General features: G+C 48.4%; 2 protein-coding genes across 2 annotated transcripts in view; one reads left to right on the top strand and one right to left on the bottom strand.

Annotated features, from left to right (window-relative positions):
- The window catches only part of LOC136625751 (C4b-binding protein alpha chain-like), a 603,882-nt gene that overhangs the window by 335,048 nt on the left and 250,162 nt on the right, over window positions 1–18,672 (bottom strand). The gene's annotated exons all lie outside the window — the stretch shown is intronic.
- TMDD1 (transmembrane and death domain 1) overlaps window positions 1–18,672 on the top strand; it is an 83,780-nt gene that overhangs the window by 59,532 nt on the left and 5,576 nt on the right. Inside the window, exon 4 of the mRNA XM_066598901.1 lies at window positions 11,231–11,377. Coding sequence (XP_066454998.1) covers window positions 11,231–11,377 — 147 coding nt within the window. The remainder of the gene's footprint in view (window positions 1–11,230; window positions 11,378–18,672) is intronic.

Here is an 18,672-nt window from a genome sequence, read left to right as displayed (position 1 = left end):
AAGTAGCTGAGTAGCTACTTAAATACCAATTAATACTTTATGCAAAATGATCGCTCAAAGCTGTCACTGAAACTATCGTTTAAGCGATTTTTGAGCGATCATCTGCTTGTGTAAATGGGCCATTAGACTTCCACTGACAAACATCTGCCCCCCTTCTGATTTTTCCAGAGCCCTTTAACCCCTTAATTCCTTCCCGCTATAGAACGTACAGTTATGTCCTGAGGGGCTGAGGTATGTATGAAGAGGGATCGCACGTCTCTCTCTCTCTCATTATACATTGCCGGTGCAGGCTGTTTAATACTGCTGCAACCGCTCCGATTGGTAGGTCTGACATTTAAATCATCCAAACGATGTTCGCGGGTCCCGTGTGGCCACCTCCACGATGAGATCACAGGGAGCCATACGGGTGTCATGGCAGCCGGGGGCCTTTTTGGCAGTATGACTATCCAGCCATCCCTGTGGATTGATAGACTGCCTGTCAGATTGCAGTATGATGTAATGCTATAGATTTACACCATGCTGCAGTAGTGGTTTTTCAGTACATTACTTAGTACCATTGAAAAATACAACTCGTCCCGCAAAAAGCAAGCCGTCATACAGCTACGTCGATGAATAAATAAAGAAGTTACGATTTTTTAAAAGCGGGAGGAAAAAACGAAAACGGGGAAAAAAAGGCAGTGTCATAAAAGGGTTAATGACCAATGACATATGGAGTCGGCTTGGGAGCCAAGCCAGTGTTGCCTTTGTGTAAATGCCTGAACTGGTCACAAATGCGGCCATTTAACCACTCAGATGCGATGGTCAATCAATCAAGCCAACTTCTTACACCTGTCCATGATTGCTGTCAAAACCAGGACAAGCAAGATAACACAGCAGTCAGGACGGGTAAGTATTTGGGAGAATAATGGTAGGTAGATGCAGAACTGGACAGAACATGGGGGTACTAATCTGAACGAAGTACCCTGAATCTCTCCGACAGGACCTGCCACAAAGCAAAGCACTCACCCTGAAAACAGCAACATCATTGATTGCATGTGGCAAGTCAGAGAGGGACCAGGGAATTGGTCCAGGAACTACAGAAGGACAGATCGCAGAGAAATGTTGACAACTGACAACAGCCAGGTATGCTGAGTGTACAAGACTGTAAACAGACAGTTATGCTGAGAGTCTTGACAGGGCCAGAATATTAGAAGTATAAGTGGCACCCTCAGCAAAGAGTAGCTGGTTTATATATCAAAGAAAAGTTAATGACTGCCTCATTGGGCTATCAATCATTCCAGCCAGCCCTTTAGCTGAATAGCAGCAGGGAGATCGAATGAAATATGAATATGCCGTCTGGCGCATCATGCAATCCAAAATGGACTTAACGTCACTCCGAAATCAACCTGTGGCTCAGAAGAATGCGGCACCAGGGGCAACATGACACATCTAAGCCATTGCCTTGTGGTTAAAAAAAAAAAAAAAAATTACTCACCTCTCCGCCGCTCAGACGTGTCCTCCACCTGGCTCCCCGACACTGCTGTCCAGCACTTTCTGTCCAGCACTGTCTTAGCTATTCATGAATGAATAGCTAAGCACTATCTGTAATTGGCTGAGTGCTCAGCCAATAGCTAAGCACTAGCTGCTATTGGCTGAGCGCTCAGCCAATCAGCACAGCCCTTTCAGGAGGCCGGGATTTTTAAATCCCTGCCTGCTGAAAGTGCTGGACAGCAGTGTCAGGGAGCCAGCCAGAGGATGCGTCTGAGCAGCGGAGAGGTGAGTAATTTTTTTTTTTTTTACCACTTATTGATGATTTTTCAGGGAGGGGCTTATATTTCAAGCCCTTCCCCGAAAATCATACTGCAGGGTTTGCCACAAACCACTGCTTTCAATGGGACCGGCAGCAGCGCCGATCCCATTGAAAGCAATGGGATAGCATGCCGCACTTCTGCCACAGCTGTGGCAGAAGTCCGCGTTATTCTCCATATCTTTTCAGTGGGGCTAGCGCTGCTGCTGCTGGCCCCATTGAAAAGACTGGCGATATCCCGGCGTGATCCCGTCTTTTTTTCTTGCACTGCGCTGCGAGAGTTTTCATTTACTCTCGCAGCGCAGTGGAGAAAAAAAACGCCAGTGGGTGTCCGCCCTTAGTGTAATCGCAGCATCCCAACGGCCACCTAGACATGAGGCCCACACTGAGGAGCTGGCGGGGTAGAGTTGGCACTTGTCACAGTGGCTCTACCAGATTCCTCCCCGGAGGGACGCACGGAACCTCAGCCCAAGTACTGCTAGGCCTCTTCCAGGCAACGCTGGGACAGCTGTTACATGTGTAAGTGTGATAGACTTGAGATTGTTGTGCGTGACTCCACCGTTCCTTCTCACCATCACTTGTAACCAGCGGTTAAATGAAGAGAGTCCACACACACGGTTGAACTGGATAGCCCAGTCACTGGGAATATGCAATGACTAGGGAACTTTACTTTAGTTTTGCAAAGTACAGTTTTACACACCAGTGCAGGCAAGACAGAGGAAATGAGGTCAGGGAGGAGACACAGGATGATAGTGGTCCTACAGGACAAGTTATCTTAAAGGTATCGCTCCTGGAGAGGGAACACTCCGGAGGAGGATGGGGGTAGGAACACTCCACAGACACTCACTCAGTATTTGAAGACAACTCTGCACGGTGGACTTCTCACTCCTTTCTCTTCAGAGGTGGCTCCTGGCATGGAATACCTCAGGATTAGAGATGAGCGAGCACCAAAATGCTCGGGTGCTCGTTATTCGGGACGAACTTTTCGCGATGCTCGAGGGTTCGTTTCGAGTAACGAACCCCATTGAAGTCAATGGGCGACCCGAGCATTTTTGTATTTCGCCGATGCTCGCTAAGGTTTCCTTGTGTGAAAATCTGGGCAATTCAAGAAAGTGATGGGAACGACACAGCAACGGATAGGGCAGGCGAGGGGCTACATGTTGGGCTGCATCTCAAGTTCACAGGTCCCACTATTAAGCCACAATAGCGGCAAGAGTGGCCCCCCCCCCCTCCCAAAAACTTTTACTTCTGAAAAGCCCTCATTAGCATGGCATACCTTAGCTAAGCACCACACTACCTCCAACAAAGCACAATCACTGCCTGCATGACACTCCACTGCCACTTCTCCTGGGTTACATGCTGCCCAACCGCCCCCCCTCCCCCCCACAGCGCACACCAAAGTGTCCCTGCGCAGCCTTCAGCTGCCCTAATGCCTCACCACCCTCATGTCTATTTAGAAGTGCGTCTGCCATGAGGAGGAACCGCAGGCACACACTGCAGAGGTTGGCATGGCTAGGCAGCGACCCTCTTTAAAAGGGGCGGGGCGATAGACCACAATGCTGTACAGAAGCAATGAGAAATAGAATCCTGTGCCACCGCCATCAGGAGCTGCACACGTGGGCATAGCAATGGGGAACCTATGTGTCACACACTATTCATTCTGTCAAGGTGTCTCTGCATGCCCCAGTCAGACTGGGGTTCTTTACAAGTGGACACAGATGCATTTATAATTCCCTGTGGACCCACAGCATGGGTGGGTGCCAGGAAGCCACCGGCGGTACATAGAAATATCCCATTGCATTGCCCAACACAGCTGAGGTAGTAATGTCGTGCTTAATGCAGGTGGGCTTCGGCCCACACTGCATGCCCCAGTCAGACTGGGGTTCTTTACAAGTGGAAACAGATGCATTTATAATTCCCTGTGGACCCACAGCAGGGGTGGGTGCCAGGAAGCCACCGGCGGTACATAGAAATATCCCATTGCATTGCCCAACACAGCTGAGGTAGTAATGTTGTGCTTAATACAGGTGGGCTTCGGCCCACACTGCATGCCCCAGTCAGACTGGGGTTCTTTACAAGTGGACAGATGTAGGTTAAACTCCGTGTGCACCTACAGCATGGGTGGCTCCCTGGAACCCACCGGCGATACACAAAAATATCCCATTGCATTGCCCAACACAGCGGATGTAACGTCAGCTGTAATGCAGGTGGGCTAAAAATTCATTTGATTACACTGTAGGCGAGGGCCCACAAAAATTGCTGTATCAACAGTACTAATGTACATCCAAAAAATTGGCTATGGCCAACCAAGAGGGCAGGTGAAACCCATTAATCGCTTTGGTTAACGTGGCTTAAGTGGTAACTAGGCCTGGAGGCAGCCCAGTTTAACGAAAAATTGGTTCAAGTTAAAGTTTCAACGCTTTTAAGAGCATTGAAACATATAAAAATTGTTTACAAAAATTATATGAGTGAGCCTTGTGGCCCTAAGAAAAATTGCCCGTTCAGCGTGTTTACGTGAGGTTTCAGGAGGAGGAGCAGGAGGAGGAGGAGGAATATTAGACACAGATTGATGAAGCAGAAATGTCCCCGTTTTGGATGGTGAGAGAGAACGTAGCTTCCATCCGCGGGTGCAGCCTACGTATTGCTTACGTATCGCTGCTGTCCGCTGGTGGAGAAGAGAAGTCTGGGGAAATCCAGGCTTTGTTCATCTTGATGAGTGTAAGCCTGTCGGCACTGTCGGTTGACAGGTGGGTACGCTTATCCGTGATGATTCCCCCAGCCACACTAAACACACTCTCTGACAAGACGCTAGCCGCAGGACAAGCAAGCACCTCCAGGGCATACAGCGCGAGTTCAGGCCACGTGTCCAGCTTCGACACCCAGTAGTTGTAGGGGGCAGAGGCGTCACGGAGGACGGTCGTGCGATCGGCTACGTACTCCCTCACCATCCTTTTACAGTGCTCCCGCCGACTCAGCCTTGACTGGGGAGCGGTGACACAGTCTTGCTGGGGAGCCATAAAGCTGGCAGAGGCCTTGGAGAATGTTCCCCTGCCTGCGCTGTACATGCTGCCTGATCTCTGCGCCTCCCCTGCTACCTGGCCCTCGGAACTGCGCCTTCTGCCACTAGCGCTGTCGGATGGGAAGTTTACCATCAGTTTGTCCACCAGCGCCCTGTGGTATAGCATCATTCTCGAACCCCTTTCCTCTTCGGGAATGAGAGTGCAAAGGCTCTCCTTATACCGTGGATCGAGCAGTGTGTACACCCAGTAATCCGTAGTGGCCCGAATGCGTGTAACGCGAGGGTCACGAGAAAGGCATCCTAACATGAAGTCAGCCATGTGTGCCAGGGTACCTGTACGCAACACATGGCTGTCCTCACTAGGAAGATCACTTTCAGGATCCTCCTCCTCCTCCTCTTCCTCCTTCTCAGACCATACACGCTGAAAGGATGACAGCCCAGCAGCATGTGTACCCTCACCAGTGGGCCAAGCTGTCTCTTCCCCCTCCTCCTCATCCTCCTCATGCTCCTCCTCCTCCTCCTCAACGCGCTGAGATATAGACAGGAGGGTGCTCTGACTATCCAGCGACATACTGTCTTCCCCCGGCTCTGTTTCCGAGCGCAAAGCGTCTGCCTTTATGCTTTGCAGGGAACTTCTCAAGATGCATAGCAGAGGAATGGTGACGCTAATGATTGCAGCATCGCCGCTCACCACCTGGGTAGACTCCTCAAATTTTCCAAGGACCTGGCAGATGGCTGCCAACCAGGGCCACTCTTCTGTAAATAATTGAGGAGGCTGACTCCCACTGCGCCGCGCAAGTTGGAGTTGGTATTCCACTATAGCTCTACGCTGCTCATAGAGTCTGGCCAACATGTGGAGCGTAGAGTTCCACTGTGTGGGCACGTCGCACAGCAGTCGGTGCACTGGCAGATTAAACCTATGTTGCAGTGTCCGCAGGGTGGCAGCGTGCGTGTGGGATTTGCGGGAATGACAAGTGGGGGTAGCTTTTCAGAAAGCGCTGAACCACCAAATTAAAGACATGGGCCAGGCATGGCACGTGCGTGAGGCTGCCGAGCTGCAGAGCCGCCACCAGCTTACGGCCGTTGTCACACACGACCATGCCCGGTTGGAGGCTCAGCGGCGCAAGCCAGCGGTCGGTCTGCTCTGTCAGACCCTGCAGCAGTTCGTGGGCCGTGTGCCTCTTCTCTCCTAAGCTGAGTAGTTTCAGCACGGCCTGCTGACGCTTGCCCACCGCTGTGCTGCCACGCCGCGTGACACCGACTGCTGGCGACGTGCTGCAGACACATCTTGATTGCGAGACAGAGGTTGCGTTGGAGGAGGAGGAGGAGGAAGGTGCTTTAGTGGAGGAAGCATACACCGCCGCAGATACCACCACCGAGCTGTGGCCCGCAATTCTGGGGGTGGGTAGGACGTGAGCGGTCCCAGGCTCTGACTCTGTCCCAGCCTCCACTAAATTCACCCAATGTGCCGTCAGGGAGATATAGTGGCCCTGCCCGCCTGTGCTTGTCCACGTGTCCGTTGTTAAGTGGACCTTGGCAGTAACCGCGTTGGTGAGGGCGCGTACAATGTTGCGGGAGACGTGGTCGCGCAGGGCTGGGACGGCACATCGGGAAAAGTAGTGGCGACTGGGAACCGAGTAGCGCGGGGCAGCCGCCGCCATCATGCTTTTGAAAGCCTCCGTTTCCACAAGCCTATACGGCAGCATCTCTAGGCTGATCAATTTTGCAATGTGCACGTTTAACGCTTGAGCGTGCGTGTGCGTGGTGTCGTACTTGCGCTTGCGCTCAAACTGTGGCACTAGCGACGTCTGGACGCTGCGCTGAGAGACATTGCTGGATGGGGCCGAGGACAGCGGAGGTGAGGGTGTGGGTGCAGGCCAGGAGACGGTACTGCCTGTGTCCTCAGAGGGGGGTTGGATCTCAGTGGCAGGTTGGGGCACAGGGGGAGAGGCAGTGGTGCAAACCGGAGGCGGTGAACGGGCATCGTCCCACCTTGTGGGGTGCTTGGCCATCATATGCCTGCGCATGCTGTTGGTGGTGCCTCCCCAGCTGATCTTGGCGCGACAAAGGTTGCATACCACTGTTCGTCGGTCGTCAGGCGTCTCTGTGAAAAACTGCCACACCGTAGAGCACCTTGACCTGTGCAGGGTGGCATGGCGCGAGGGGGCGCTTTGGGAAACAGTTGGTGGATTATTCGGTCTGGCCCTGCCTCTACCCCTGGCCACCGCACTGGCTCGGCCTGTGCCCACACCCTCACTTGGCCCTCCGCGTCCTCGGCCGCGTCCACGTCCTCTAGGCCTACCCCTACCCCTCAGCATGCTGTATTACCAGTGATTTGATTTCCCAGGCAGGAAAGAAATTGGCGCAAGGCTGCACTCAACCGTAGCTGGTTGCATCTGATTTTTTTACGTTCTCCACGCAGCACAGACGTACCCAGAGCCCTTAGGACTGACACAGGCAGGGCAAATATACTTTCTTCCCTTTTGTTTAAAAGGATAGGCCCACTGCGTCTATTCACTGAATAATAGGTTTAATAACTGTGTTGCGGCCCGGCAAAACTGTCACAGAACTTTACTGTTGCAGAGTTACTAACTGTGGCAGAGCAGGTATTTCCCAGGCAGGAAAGAAATTGGCGCAAGGCTGCACTCAACCGTAGCTGGTTGCGTCTGATTTTTGTACGTTGTCCACGCAGCACACACGTACACGGAGACCTTAGGACTGACACAGGCAGGCCAAATATAATTTCTTTTCCTTTTTTGCAAAGGGAAGGACCCACTGCGTATATTCAATGAACAATAACTTTTAGAACTGTAGTGTGGCCCTGAAAAAGTGACACACAACTTTAGTGTAGCAGAGTTATTAACTCTAGCAGAGCAGGTATTTGCCAGTCAGGAAAGACAATGGCGCAAGCCTGCAGTAAACCGTAGCTGGTTGCGTCTGATTTTTGTACGTTGTCCACGCAGCACACACGTACACGGAGACCTTAGGACTGACACAGGCAGGCCAAATATAATTTCTTTTCCTTTTTTGCAAAGGGAAGGACCCACTGCGTATATTCAATGAACAATAACTTTTAGAACTGTAGTGTGGCCCTGAAAAAGTGACACACAACTTTAGTGTAGCAGAGTTATTAACTGTAGCAGAGCAGGTATTTGCCAGTCAGGAAAGACAATGGCGCAAGCCTGCAGTAAACCGTAGCTGGTTGCGTCTGATTTTTGTACGTTGTCCACGCAGCACACACGTACACGGAGACCTTAGGACTGACACAGGCAGGCCAAATATAATTTCTTTTCCTTTTTTGCAAAGGGAAGGACCCACTGCGTATATTCAATGAACAATAACTTTTAGAACTGTAGTGTGGCCCTGAAAAAGTGACACACAACTTTAGTGTAGCAGAGTTATTAACTCTAGCAGAGCAGGTATTTGCCAGTCAGGAAAGACAATGGCGCAAGCCTGCAGTAAACCGTAGCTGGTTGCGTCTGATTTTTGTACGTTGTCCACGCAGCACACACGTACACGGAGACCTTAGGACTGACACAGGCAGGCCAAATATAATTTCTTTTCCTTTTTTGCAAAGGGAAGGACCCACTGCGTATATTCAATGAACAATAACTTTTAGAACTGTAGTGTGGCCCTGAAAAAGTGACACACAACTTTAGTGTAGCAGAGTTATTAACTGTAGCAGAGCAGGTATTTGCCAGTCAGGAAAGACAATGGCGCAAGCCTGCAGTAAACCGTAGCTGGTTGCGTCTGATTTTTGTACGTTGTCCACGCAGCACACACGTACACGGAGACCTTAGGACTGACACAGGCAGGCCAAATATAATTTCTTTTCCTTTTTTGCAAAGGGAAGGACCCACTGCGTATATTCAATGAACAATAACTTTTAGAACTGTAGTGTGGCCCTGAAAAAGTGACACACAACTTTAGTGTAGCAGAGTTATTAACTGTAGCAGAGCAGGTATTTGCCAGTCAGGAAAGACAATGGCGCAAGCCTGCAGTAAACCGTAGCTGGTTGCGTCTGATTTTTGTACGTTGTCCACGCAGCACACACGTACACGGAGACCTTAGGACTGACACAGGCAGGCCAAATATAATTTCTTTTCCTTTTTTGCAAAGGGAAGGACCCACTGCGTATATTCAATGAACAATAACTTTTAGAACTGTAGTGTGGCCCTGAAAAAGTGACACACAACTTTAGTGTAGCAGAGTTATTAACTCTAGCAGAGCAGGTATTTGCCAGTCAGGAAAGACAATGGCGCAAGCCTGCAGTAAACCGTAGCTGGTTGCGTCTGATTTTTGTACGTTGTCCACGCAGCACACACGTACACGGAGACCTTAGGACTGACACAGGCAGGCCAAATATAATTTCTTTTCCTTTTTTGCAAAGGGAAGGACCCACTGCGTATATTCAATGAACAATAACTTTTAGAACTGTAGTGTGGCCCTGAAAAAGTGACACACAACTTTAGTGTAGCAGAGTTATTAACTGTAGCAGAGCAGGTATTTGCCAGTCAGGAAAGACAATGGCGCAAGCCTGCAGTAAACCGTAGCTGGTTGCGTCTGATTTTTGTACGTTGTCCACGCAGCACACACGTACACGGAGACCTTAGGACTGACACAGGCAGGCCAAATATAATTTCTTTTCCTTTTTTGCAAAGGGAAGGACCCACTGCGTATATTCAATGAACAATAACTTTTAGAACTGTAGTGTGGCCCTGAAAAAGTGACACACAACTTTAGTGTAGCAGAGTTATTAACTCTAGCAGAGCAGGTATTTGCCAGTCAGGAAAGACAATGGCGCAAGCCTGCAGTAAACCGTAGCTGGTTGCGTCTGATTTTTGTACGTTGTCCACGCAGCACACACGTACACGGAGACCTTAGGACTGACACAGGCAGGCCAAATATAATTTCTTTTCCTTTTTTGCAAAGGGAAGGACCCACTGCGTATATTCAATGAACAATAACTTTTAGAACTGTAGTGTGGCCCTGAAAAAGTGACACACAACTTTAGTGTAGCAGAGTTATTAACTGTAGCAGAGCAGGTATTTGCCAGTCAGGAAAGACAATGGCGCAAGCCTGCAGTAAACCGTAGCTGGTTGCGTCTGATTTTTGTACGTTGTCCACGCAGCACACACGTACACGGAGACCTTAGGACTGACACAGGCAGGCCAAATATAATTTCTTTTCCTTTTTTGCAAAGGGAAGGACCCACTGCGTATATTTAATGAACAATAACTGTGTTGTGGCCCTGCCTACACAATTCTGTCCCTGTAGTATCAATGGAGGGTGCAATGCTCTGCACAGACGATTTTTAGAAAAAAAAAAAATGCAACACTGCTAACAGCAGCCAGCACAGTACTGCACACGCTTAAATTTGGCCCTAGAAAGGACCGTTGAGGTTCTTGAAGGCTACACTCACTCCTAACACTCTCCCTGCCTATGCACCACTTCTGTCCCTAATGCCGGGTGCAATGCTCTGCACTGCCGATTTTGAGGAAAAAAAAAAACAAAACACTGCTAGCAGCAGCCTGCACACAGGTAGATGTGGCCCTAAGAAGGACCTTTGGGGTTCTTGAAGCCTACACTGACTCCTAACGCTCTCCCTACAGCAGCACCAGCACGATAGTACTTTCCCTCAGCTAACTCACAAGGCATGTGTGGCGAGCCGCGGGAGGGGCCAACTTTTATACTCGGGTGACATCTGATCTTCCCAGCCACTCACTGCAGGGGGGTGGTATAGGGCTTGAACGTCACAGGGGGAAGTTGTAATGCCTTCCCTGTCTTTCAATTGGCCAGAAAAGCGCGCTAACGTCTCAGAGAGGAAACTGAAAGTAACCAGAACACCGCGTGGTGCTCGTTACGAGTAACGAGCATCCCGAACACCCTAATATTCGCACGAATATCAAGCTCGGACGAGTACGTTCGCTCATCTCTACTCAGGATACCTTTCCTCCTTTTCCATCACTTAACCACATGAGGGTTGAAGGTACCCCCATCTGGCCAGCAGTCTCACTCCTTTCACTACCGTTGAAGATGACAGATCTCACTATTACACTCCAATCACTCATATTTATAGGGTACAGACATCACGTGACTAGACAGATATTTAAACTTTTCCAGTCATATCCCAGCCACTTTCAGACATTAACCTCTCCCATGCTGCAGCTGTGCAATACACATAACAGCAGACAAGACCTTTTGCACAGTGCATCCACATTGAAGACATGTATGACATTTATGTAGTGGCCAGAAATAGGTGTTTCGGGCCACTACATAATAAAAAATGTAAAAAATATTATGAAAAATATTAAATGTTAAAAAAAACATTTCCTACTTAAAGATTAGAATAAAATGTGATCAAAAAGTTATATGAACCCCAAAATGGTACCAACAAAGACCACAACTGTATTTATTTTGAACAGAGCTTGCCAAAAATATAGACCAGGACAAAAGTCTGGGATTGATAAAGAGTGTGGAAGATCTGAAGAAAACTGCAGATCAGTTGAAATCATCTCTGATTCTTAATGAAGATGAGACATATGAAGAAAAAGTGCGGCAAGCGAGAGATTGTAAGTATTCCTCATTGTACTATAGCCTTAATTCTTAATGTTAGTTATTTTAAAATGTCACAAATGTAAGAATAATGTAAATGTTTCCATCAGCCTGAGCATAAATATGATTTAACACTAATATTCGATGATAATGCATGACTCACAGCTGGTATTCCATTTTATCCCAAAAATTATCAACAGGGTTATAACAGAGAATTTGTGCTGGCCAGTCAAGTTCTTTCATACCAAGCTGTGCACCACATTTTGTGCTCAGTGCCGTTGTCAAGCAATTACAGGGTACAGTACTGGAAGTAGATGTGGTTGTCCCTAACCAATACATCTTCCTCCCATTTGAGCAATTTTTATTTAAAAGGGTTTTGTGATTACAACAAAACCCCGTCCACCTGCTAGGCCCGGCCTAAAATAAAAATGATGGCATACTCCCCTCTCCTGGAGCCCTGGTATGCAGCAGAGAGCCACTGTTGCTATTGGTGGCAACTTCCAAGTAGACAGCCCGGCGGAAGTCAGAGGCTGCAATGTCGCCGAACATACTCTTTTATTATGGCGCCCATAGCAATAGCGGCTCTCAGCTGTGTTCTGGGACTCCAAGAGAGGTGAGCGTGCCCTCTTTTTTAATTTTAGATAAAACCTTTTTAAGATAATGATTGATTTTATTATTGGTGTTTATTTTAAAGTGTCATTAATTCCAAGAAACTGCACATAACACAAAAAAGAAACGCACCTACAATAAAGCTGAACTAAATGAGTGACAGACTGGAACTGAGGCAGAAAGGACCCTGCTGAGAGGGATTACAGTCTACAATACAAGGAGAAAGGTTAGGGTAGAAGCTGCTCATACAGGGGTGGCAGCAGGTTTATTGTAGACTGTAGGCTTTTCTGAATCAATAGGTTTTCAGGTTGCTTTTGAAGGTTGCAGAGGTGAGCAAAGTCTGATGCGTTGAGGTAGTGAGTTCCAGAGTATGTGGGATGCATGGGAAAAATCTTTGATGTTGAAGGAGCAGAGAAGACGGGAGTGAAGAAGAGGTACTGGGAGATTAGTTCAGAGATGTATAGAGCAACAAGTTATAGACTGCCTTGTATATCATGATTAATATTTGTAATTGAATTCACTGTTCAATGGATAGCCAGTGAAAGTACAGGCAAAGGTGAGCTGTGGAGAGGAGAGGTGGATTAACTGAGCAGCAGAATAGAGGGTGGATTGGAGGGCTGTAAAATTGTTAGATAAGAGGCCACAGAGAAGGATGTTGCAGTAGTCAAGGCAGGAGATGACAAGGGCATGTTCAACCATTTTTTTTACTTCAGGTTGAGGAAACAGCAGATTCAAGAAACATCTTTAAGGTGGAAGTGGCAGAAGGTGTAAAGGTCTTGTATGTACGCTTTGAAGGGCAGAGTGGAATCTAATTTTATCTCAATGCAGTGGACTAATGAGTCTAGGAAACTTTGAAGCCATTAATCGACAATAATATTCTGTTGGGTGAAAAGTGAAATGAGTAAGATAATGAATTCAGTTTTCTTATGTTTAACTTTAGAAAGCGAGAGGAGAAAAAGGAGGATGTAGTTGAAAGATATTTTGGAATTTTGTACAGTTAGATAGGTAACATCTGGGGCAGAGAAGTTGAGTGTCATCAGAGTAAAGTGCTGCTGAAAGTCATGGGATTCTATTAGTTCTTCTAGGCCAAAGATACACAAGTCTCCCCTGAGACTCCAACTCTCGAACATGGTGAAGAGTTGGAGTCTCAGGGGAGCTTTGATGGACACTGACACAAAAAGGGCAAGATGGCGAGGTAGTGTGTGAGTGGAACGTACTTAATGTTTTGGTTTTTGGTTGGTGAACTTTAAGGAGATCCAGAAGAAGGCCAACTTTGTTATGCCAAGCGAAACAGAAAAATGGTATTTGCAAGCTTTCAGAGCACAGAGGTCCCATTGTCAGGCAGATAGCAAATATTAAAGAATTTTTGGTGATCTTTTTTTTTTCTCGGTCACAATTTATATTTTCTTTTTAATCCTGCATTTGTCACCCTGACCACAGAGCCTCCTAATAGTCTGATTCTTCCTGTTCTGTAGAGAAAGCTTTACAGCCGTCCTCTCACTAACATCACTAGCAGGATTACACTGTACACCTGTATGTAGATAACAGATCCCACCATTCACAATAGGTGGTAAGCTGCATTTTATCTCCCCACCCTGAAAAATGACCCCTGCAGGTCACAGAACATGTCTAAAACAGTCTCCTATAAGAGACAGTGGGTCCCTCCTGTGCATTGTGTGAATGGCCAAGAAGCTGCTGTAAAGCATCTCTCTAAATGCTGTTAAATGTAGCTCAGGAAAGATGGCCACCCCCAGAGTCATGTATAGACAAGATGGCCGTCCCCAGGCTCATGGATAGACAGCAGAATAAAACATTCTACACACTAAGAAAATATTTTAAAAAATGTCACTGTCTGATTTTAATTAATACAAAAACATTTTTGGTGATCTAGTGCAGGGGTCCCCAACCACCGGTCCATGGACCGGGGCCGGGCCGTTGGGTGTTTAGCGCCGGTCCGCGGCACCGCCGGGAACTTTTGCTCTAAACACAAGGCCCGCGGGCCGAATTCAGCCCGCTGCCTTGTGCTATGTGGCCCGCGGCGTGCCGACACCGCTGACCACTGAAGCGATTACCAGCGGGGGCGCCGCAGCTCCCCGCTGGTAATCGCGCTGATCCCGGCGCACACACTGACGTCTGTGCAGCCAGGATTCTCTTCCCTGAGTCCCCTGCTCATTAGTTCCGCAGGAGAGGACTCGGGGAGGAAGCGTTCCCGGCTGACGTCAGGGCAAGCAGACAGAGAGCGACAGCAGGGAGGAGGTAAGTATATGGGTTGGGGGGCTGCATATTACAAGGTAAGGGGCTGCCTATTACTGGGGGGGGGGCTGATTATTACTGGGGGGCTTCCTATTACTGGGAGGGGCTGGTTACTACTGGGGGGCTGCCTATTACTGGGGGGGGACCTGCTTATTACTGGGGGGGGGGGGGTACTTATTACAGGGGAAGGGGCTGCTTATTACTGGGGGGGCTGCCTATTACTGGGGGGGGGGGTACTTATTACAGGGGAAGGGGCTGCCTATTACTGGTGGGGCTGCCTATTACAGGGGGGGGCTGGTTATTACTAGGGGAGGGGCTACTTATTACAGGGGAAGGGGCTGCCTATTACTGGGGGGGACCTGCTTATTACTGGGGGGGGCTGCCTATTACTGGGGGGGATGGCTATTACTGGGGGGGGTACTTATTACAGGGGAAGGGGCTGCTTATTACTGGGGGGGGCTGCCTATTACTGGGGAATACTTATTACAGGGGAAGGGGCTGCCTATTACTGGGGGGGCTGCCTATTACTGGGGGGGCTGCCTATTACAGGGGGAGGCTGGTTATTACTGGGGGGAGGGGCTACTTATTACAGGGGAAGGGGCTGCCTATTACTGGGGGGGACCTGCTTATTACTGGGGGGGGCTGCCTATTACTGGGGGGGCTGGTTATTAATGGGGGGGCTACTTATTACAGGGGAAGGGGCTGCCTATTACTGGGGAGGGACCTGCCTATTACGGGGGGGGGGGACCTGCCTATTACGGGGGAGGGGACCTGCTTATTACGGGGGAGGGGACCTGCTTATTACGGGGGGGGGGGGGACCTGCTTATTACTGGGGGGGCTACTTATTACTGGGGCAGGGGGCTGCTAATTACTGAGAGGTGGGGGCTGTCTATTACTGAGAGGTGGAGGCTGGGAGATAAATTATATGCTGCCCTATGTGTGTGCTTGGGGGGGGGGATAGATTATATACTGCCCTATGTGTGTACTGCCAGGACATTCTAAATGTCATAATTAAATAATAATGCACTAAACTCCAACCCCCTTCATAACCCCGCCCCATATAGCCAAAGCCCCGCCCATGTCCCGCCCCACCCTGCCGGGCCTTGTAAAAATGGTCTTGCTTGAAGCCAGTCCCTGGGCCCAAAAAGGTTGGGGACCACTGATCTAGTGTCTTTAATCATTGGTTTAGAAAAATCTATAAAGAGTTAATGGCCTTGCTCAACAGAAGCATCCCTAAAATGCCCAAAAAGTGAACATCATACTGGACTCCTTTTACCCAGAATGTTATCATTCAAAAATTGCTGGATTGTTTGTCTTCCAATCGTTGCCCAACTTTACACTGAACAATTACCGATCAAATTCAAACAAGAATTCATTTGCTTCTTGTTCATTTTATGCAGGCATAAAAATCATGGTTTGCTTGTTTGCACATTATTACATGTGAACAGCGATAGTTTAGCCGTTCACAATTCCTGTTACACTGAATGTAACGGAAATCACTGTGACTTTAGCTTTCTCCCGCAGTGGAAATCTGCTGCAGGAAAATGCTACGCTCGTGGACAGGCGGCCTTAGTCCAGCTACACATTAGCGATAAAATCGTGCTAGATTTGTGCATTTTTAGACGCACAAATATGAACCCCATTCATTTGAATGGGTTCATACACATGAGCAATGTTTTTCCACATGGCCAAGCAATGTAATGCTATGTGGGAAACCCATCGAAGCATGTTCTATCTGGCTGCATGATCTTGTAGCGCCAGCCCCATTGAAAGCAATGGGAGAACTCCACGATCCTCTGTCATGGCTGTGACAGCCGCTATAGGGGATTCAATTCATCCCCAAAGTGATGTGAGGCTATTTTCACATAAAACTGCCTCGCATCCCTGATGCTTTCACATGGATGGTGAGCACGATATGGGGACGGGATTCATGACCTGATATGGTCCTTGTCCGCATGAAACTAGGTTTAAACATTCAGCAGAGAGACCGTTTCTCCGGGCTACTGAGAGATCATTATTCAGCAAAACAACTCTGGGAGAGACTCATTCTGCTTCTCTGGACGGTCAGACGGGGGTTCTATTTAGAAAATATAATTGCCAAAAATACTTCAGTTGTGATAAATCATCATACATATTTTGTAATGTAAATGGAGTGTGTCCAAGTGATAGGTTTTCTTTAAGTACAGTGAGGTTATAGGTAGAGATGAGCGAGCATACTCGTCCGAGCTTGATGCTCGTTCGAGTATTAGGGTACTCAAGATGCTCGTTACTCGAGGCAAGCACCACGCGATGTTCGAGTCAATTTCATTTCCTTCCCTGAAAGTTTTGTGCCATTTTCTGGCCAATAGAAACGCAGGAAAGGCATTGCAACTTCCTCCTGTGACGTTCCAGCTCTTTCCCACCCCCCTGCAGTGAGTGGCTGGCGAGATCAAGTGACCCCCGAGTATTTAAAGTGAGGCCGCCCGCGGCTCGCCACAGTCACACACTGGGAGAGATCAGGGACAGTGCTGGTGCTGCTATAGGGAAAGTGTTAGGGCCACATCTGACCATCTGCATTACTGTTGTGGCTGCTGGTAGCAGTTTTGCAAATTTAAATTTTTTTTTTGTATATCGGGCATGCAGCCCCATTACAGCTATAGCATTCTCAGGCTGCAGTCTGTACTACATAGTATAGGGACAGTGTTGCTGAGATAGGGAGAGTGGTAGTGTAGGATCCTGTGTACAAGAACCCCAATGGTCCTCCTTAGGGCTACCTGTGACCGTGTGCATTTTACAGGTTGTCTGATGGGAGTTGTAGTCCATCACTATTGCACAGCTAGGCCTGTTTGCAGCCTTCCGTATAATTTTTTTCTGAGTGCAGTTAGCGTTACATAACCGCTGTCAGCCTCCAACTGTACGCCAATAATTCCAACATTTTTTACACCGCTCTGTGTCTGCCGTCAACTTCACGCACAGTGTACGGCGACAGCCCCTGATAGAGGGAAAGTCATATAAACGCTATATAGCCGGTATTCTTTTTCAAAAAATTTTTTAAATAAAAGCTCCTTCTTACGGCTACCTGTGACCGTGTGTATTTTACAGGTTGACTGATGGGAGTTGTAGTCCATCACTATTGCACTTAGGCCTGTTTGCGGCCATCCTGACAATTTTTTGCTGCCTGGAGTTTGCCTTACTATACTGCTCTCAGCGACAAAGACTACACACATAATTCCAAGATTATTTACACCGGCCTGTGTCTGCAGTGAATTAGAGATGCACAGCATACAGCCACAGCGACTGATAGAGGGAAAGTGATATACACACTATATAGCCTGTATTCTTTGACCAAAAAAACCAAAAAGCTCCTTCTTAGGGCTACCGCTGACCGTTTAAATTTTACTGGGTGTCTGGTGGGAGTTTTAGTCCATCACTATTGCACTTAGGCCTGTTTGCGGCCTTCCTGACTATTTTTTTCTGCCTGGAGTTTGCCTTACCATACCGCTCTCAGCGACAAAGGCTACGCACATAATTCCAAGATTATTTACACCGGCCTGTGTCTGCAGTGAATTTGACGCTCAGCGTACGGCCAACACAGGTACTTATAGATGGAAAGTGATATACACAGTATATAGCCTGTCTTCTTTTTTAAAAAAAACCCAAAAAGCTCCTTCGTTTGGGCTACCTCTGACCGTCTGCATTTTACTGGGTGCCTGGTGGGAGTTTTGGTGCATCATTATTGCATTGCTAGGCCTGTTTGCGGCGTTCCTTCCATTTTTTTCTGCCTGGAGTTAGCGTTACGATTCCGATCTCTGCGTGAAAGTTACGCATATAATTCCATAATTATTTACAGCGGTCTGTGTCTGCTCTATTTGTAATCCACCATGCTCAGGGGTAGGAATAGGGGTCGAGGATGTGGACGCGGGTGAGGATGCGGAGTTCCAAGTGAGGGCATCGGCACAGGCCGAGCTCCTGGTCCAGGTGTATCCCAGCTGGCTGCTGCGGGATTAGGAGAGAGGCAAGATTCTGGGGTCCCCAGCTTCATATCACAATTTATGGGTCCACGTGGTACACCTTTATTGCAAACAGAGCAGTGTGAGCAGGTCCTGTCGTGCATAGCAGAAAATGCATCCAGCAATGTATCGGGCACCCAGTCTTCTACGCAGTCCACTTCTGAAACTCTGAATCCTCTGGCTGCTGCTCCTCCTTCCTCACAGCCTATACTGCTGCTGCAAAAATGGTACTGGGGTCTGCATATGCTTCTGCTACAGAAATGTTACAGGGGTCTGCTGATACTGCTGCTACAGAAATGTTACAGTGGTCTGCGTATACTGCTGCTAGAGAAATGTTACTGGGGTCTGCCTATACTTCCACTACAGAAATGGTACTGGGGTCTGCCTATGCTGCAGCTACAAAAATGTTACAGGGGTCTGCCTATACTGCTGCTACAGAAATGTTCCTGGGGTCTGATTA

The sequence above is a fragment of the Eleutherodactylus coqui genome, chromosome 4 (genome assembly GCF_035609145.1).
Source record: "Eleutherodactylus coqui strain aEleCoq1 chromosome 4, aEleCoq1.hap1, whole genome shotgun sequence".
NCBI classification, from domain to species: domain Eukaryota; kingdom Metazoa; phylum Chordata; class Amphibia; order Anura; family Eleutherodactylidae; genus Eleutherodactylus; species Eleutherodactylus coqui.
The sequence above is the reverse complement of the archived record's forward strand: the minus strand, read 5'-3'. Positions and strand labels throughout refer to the sequence as shown.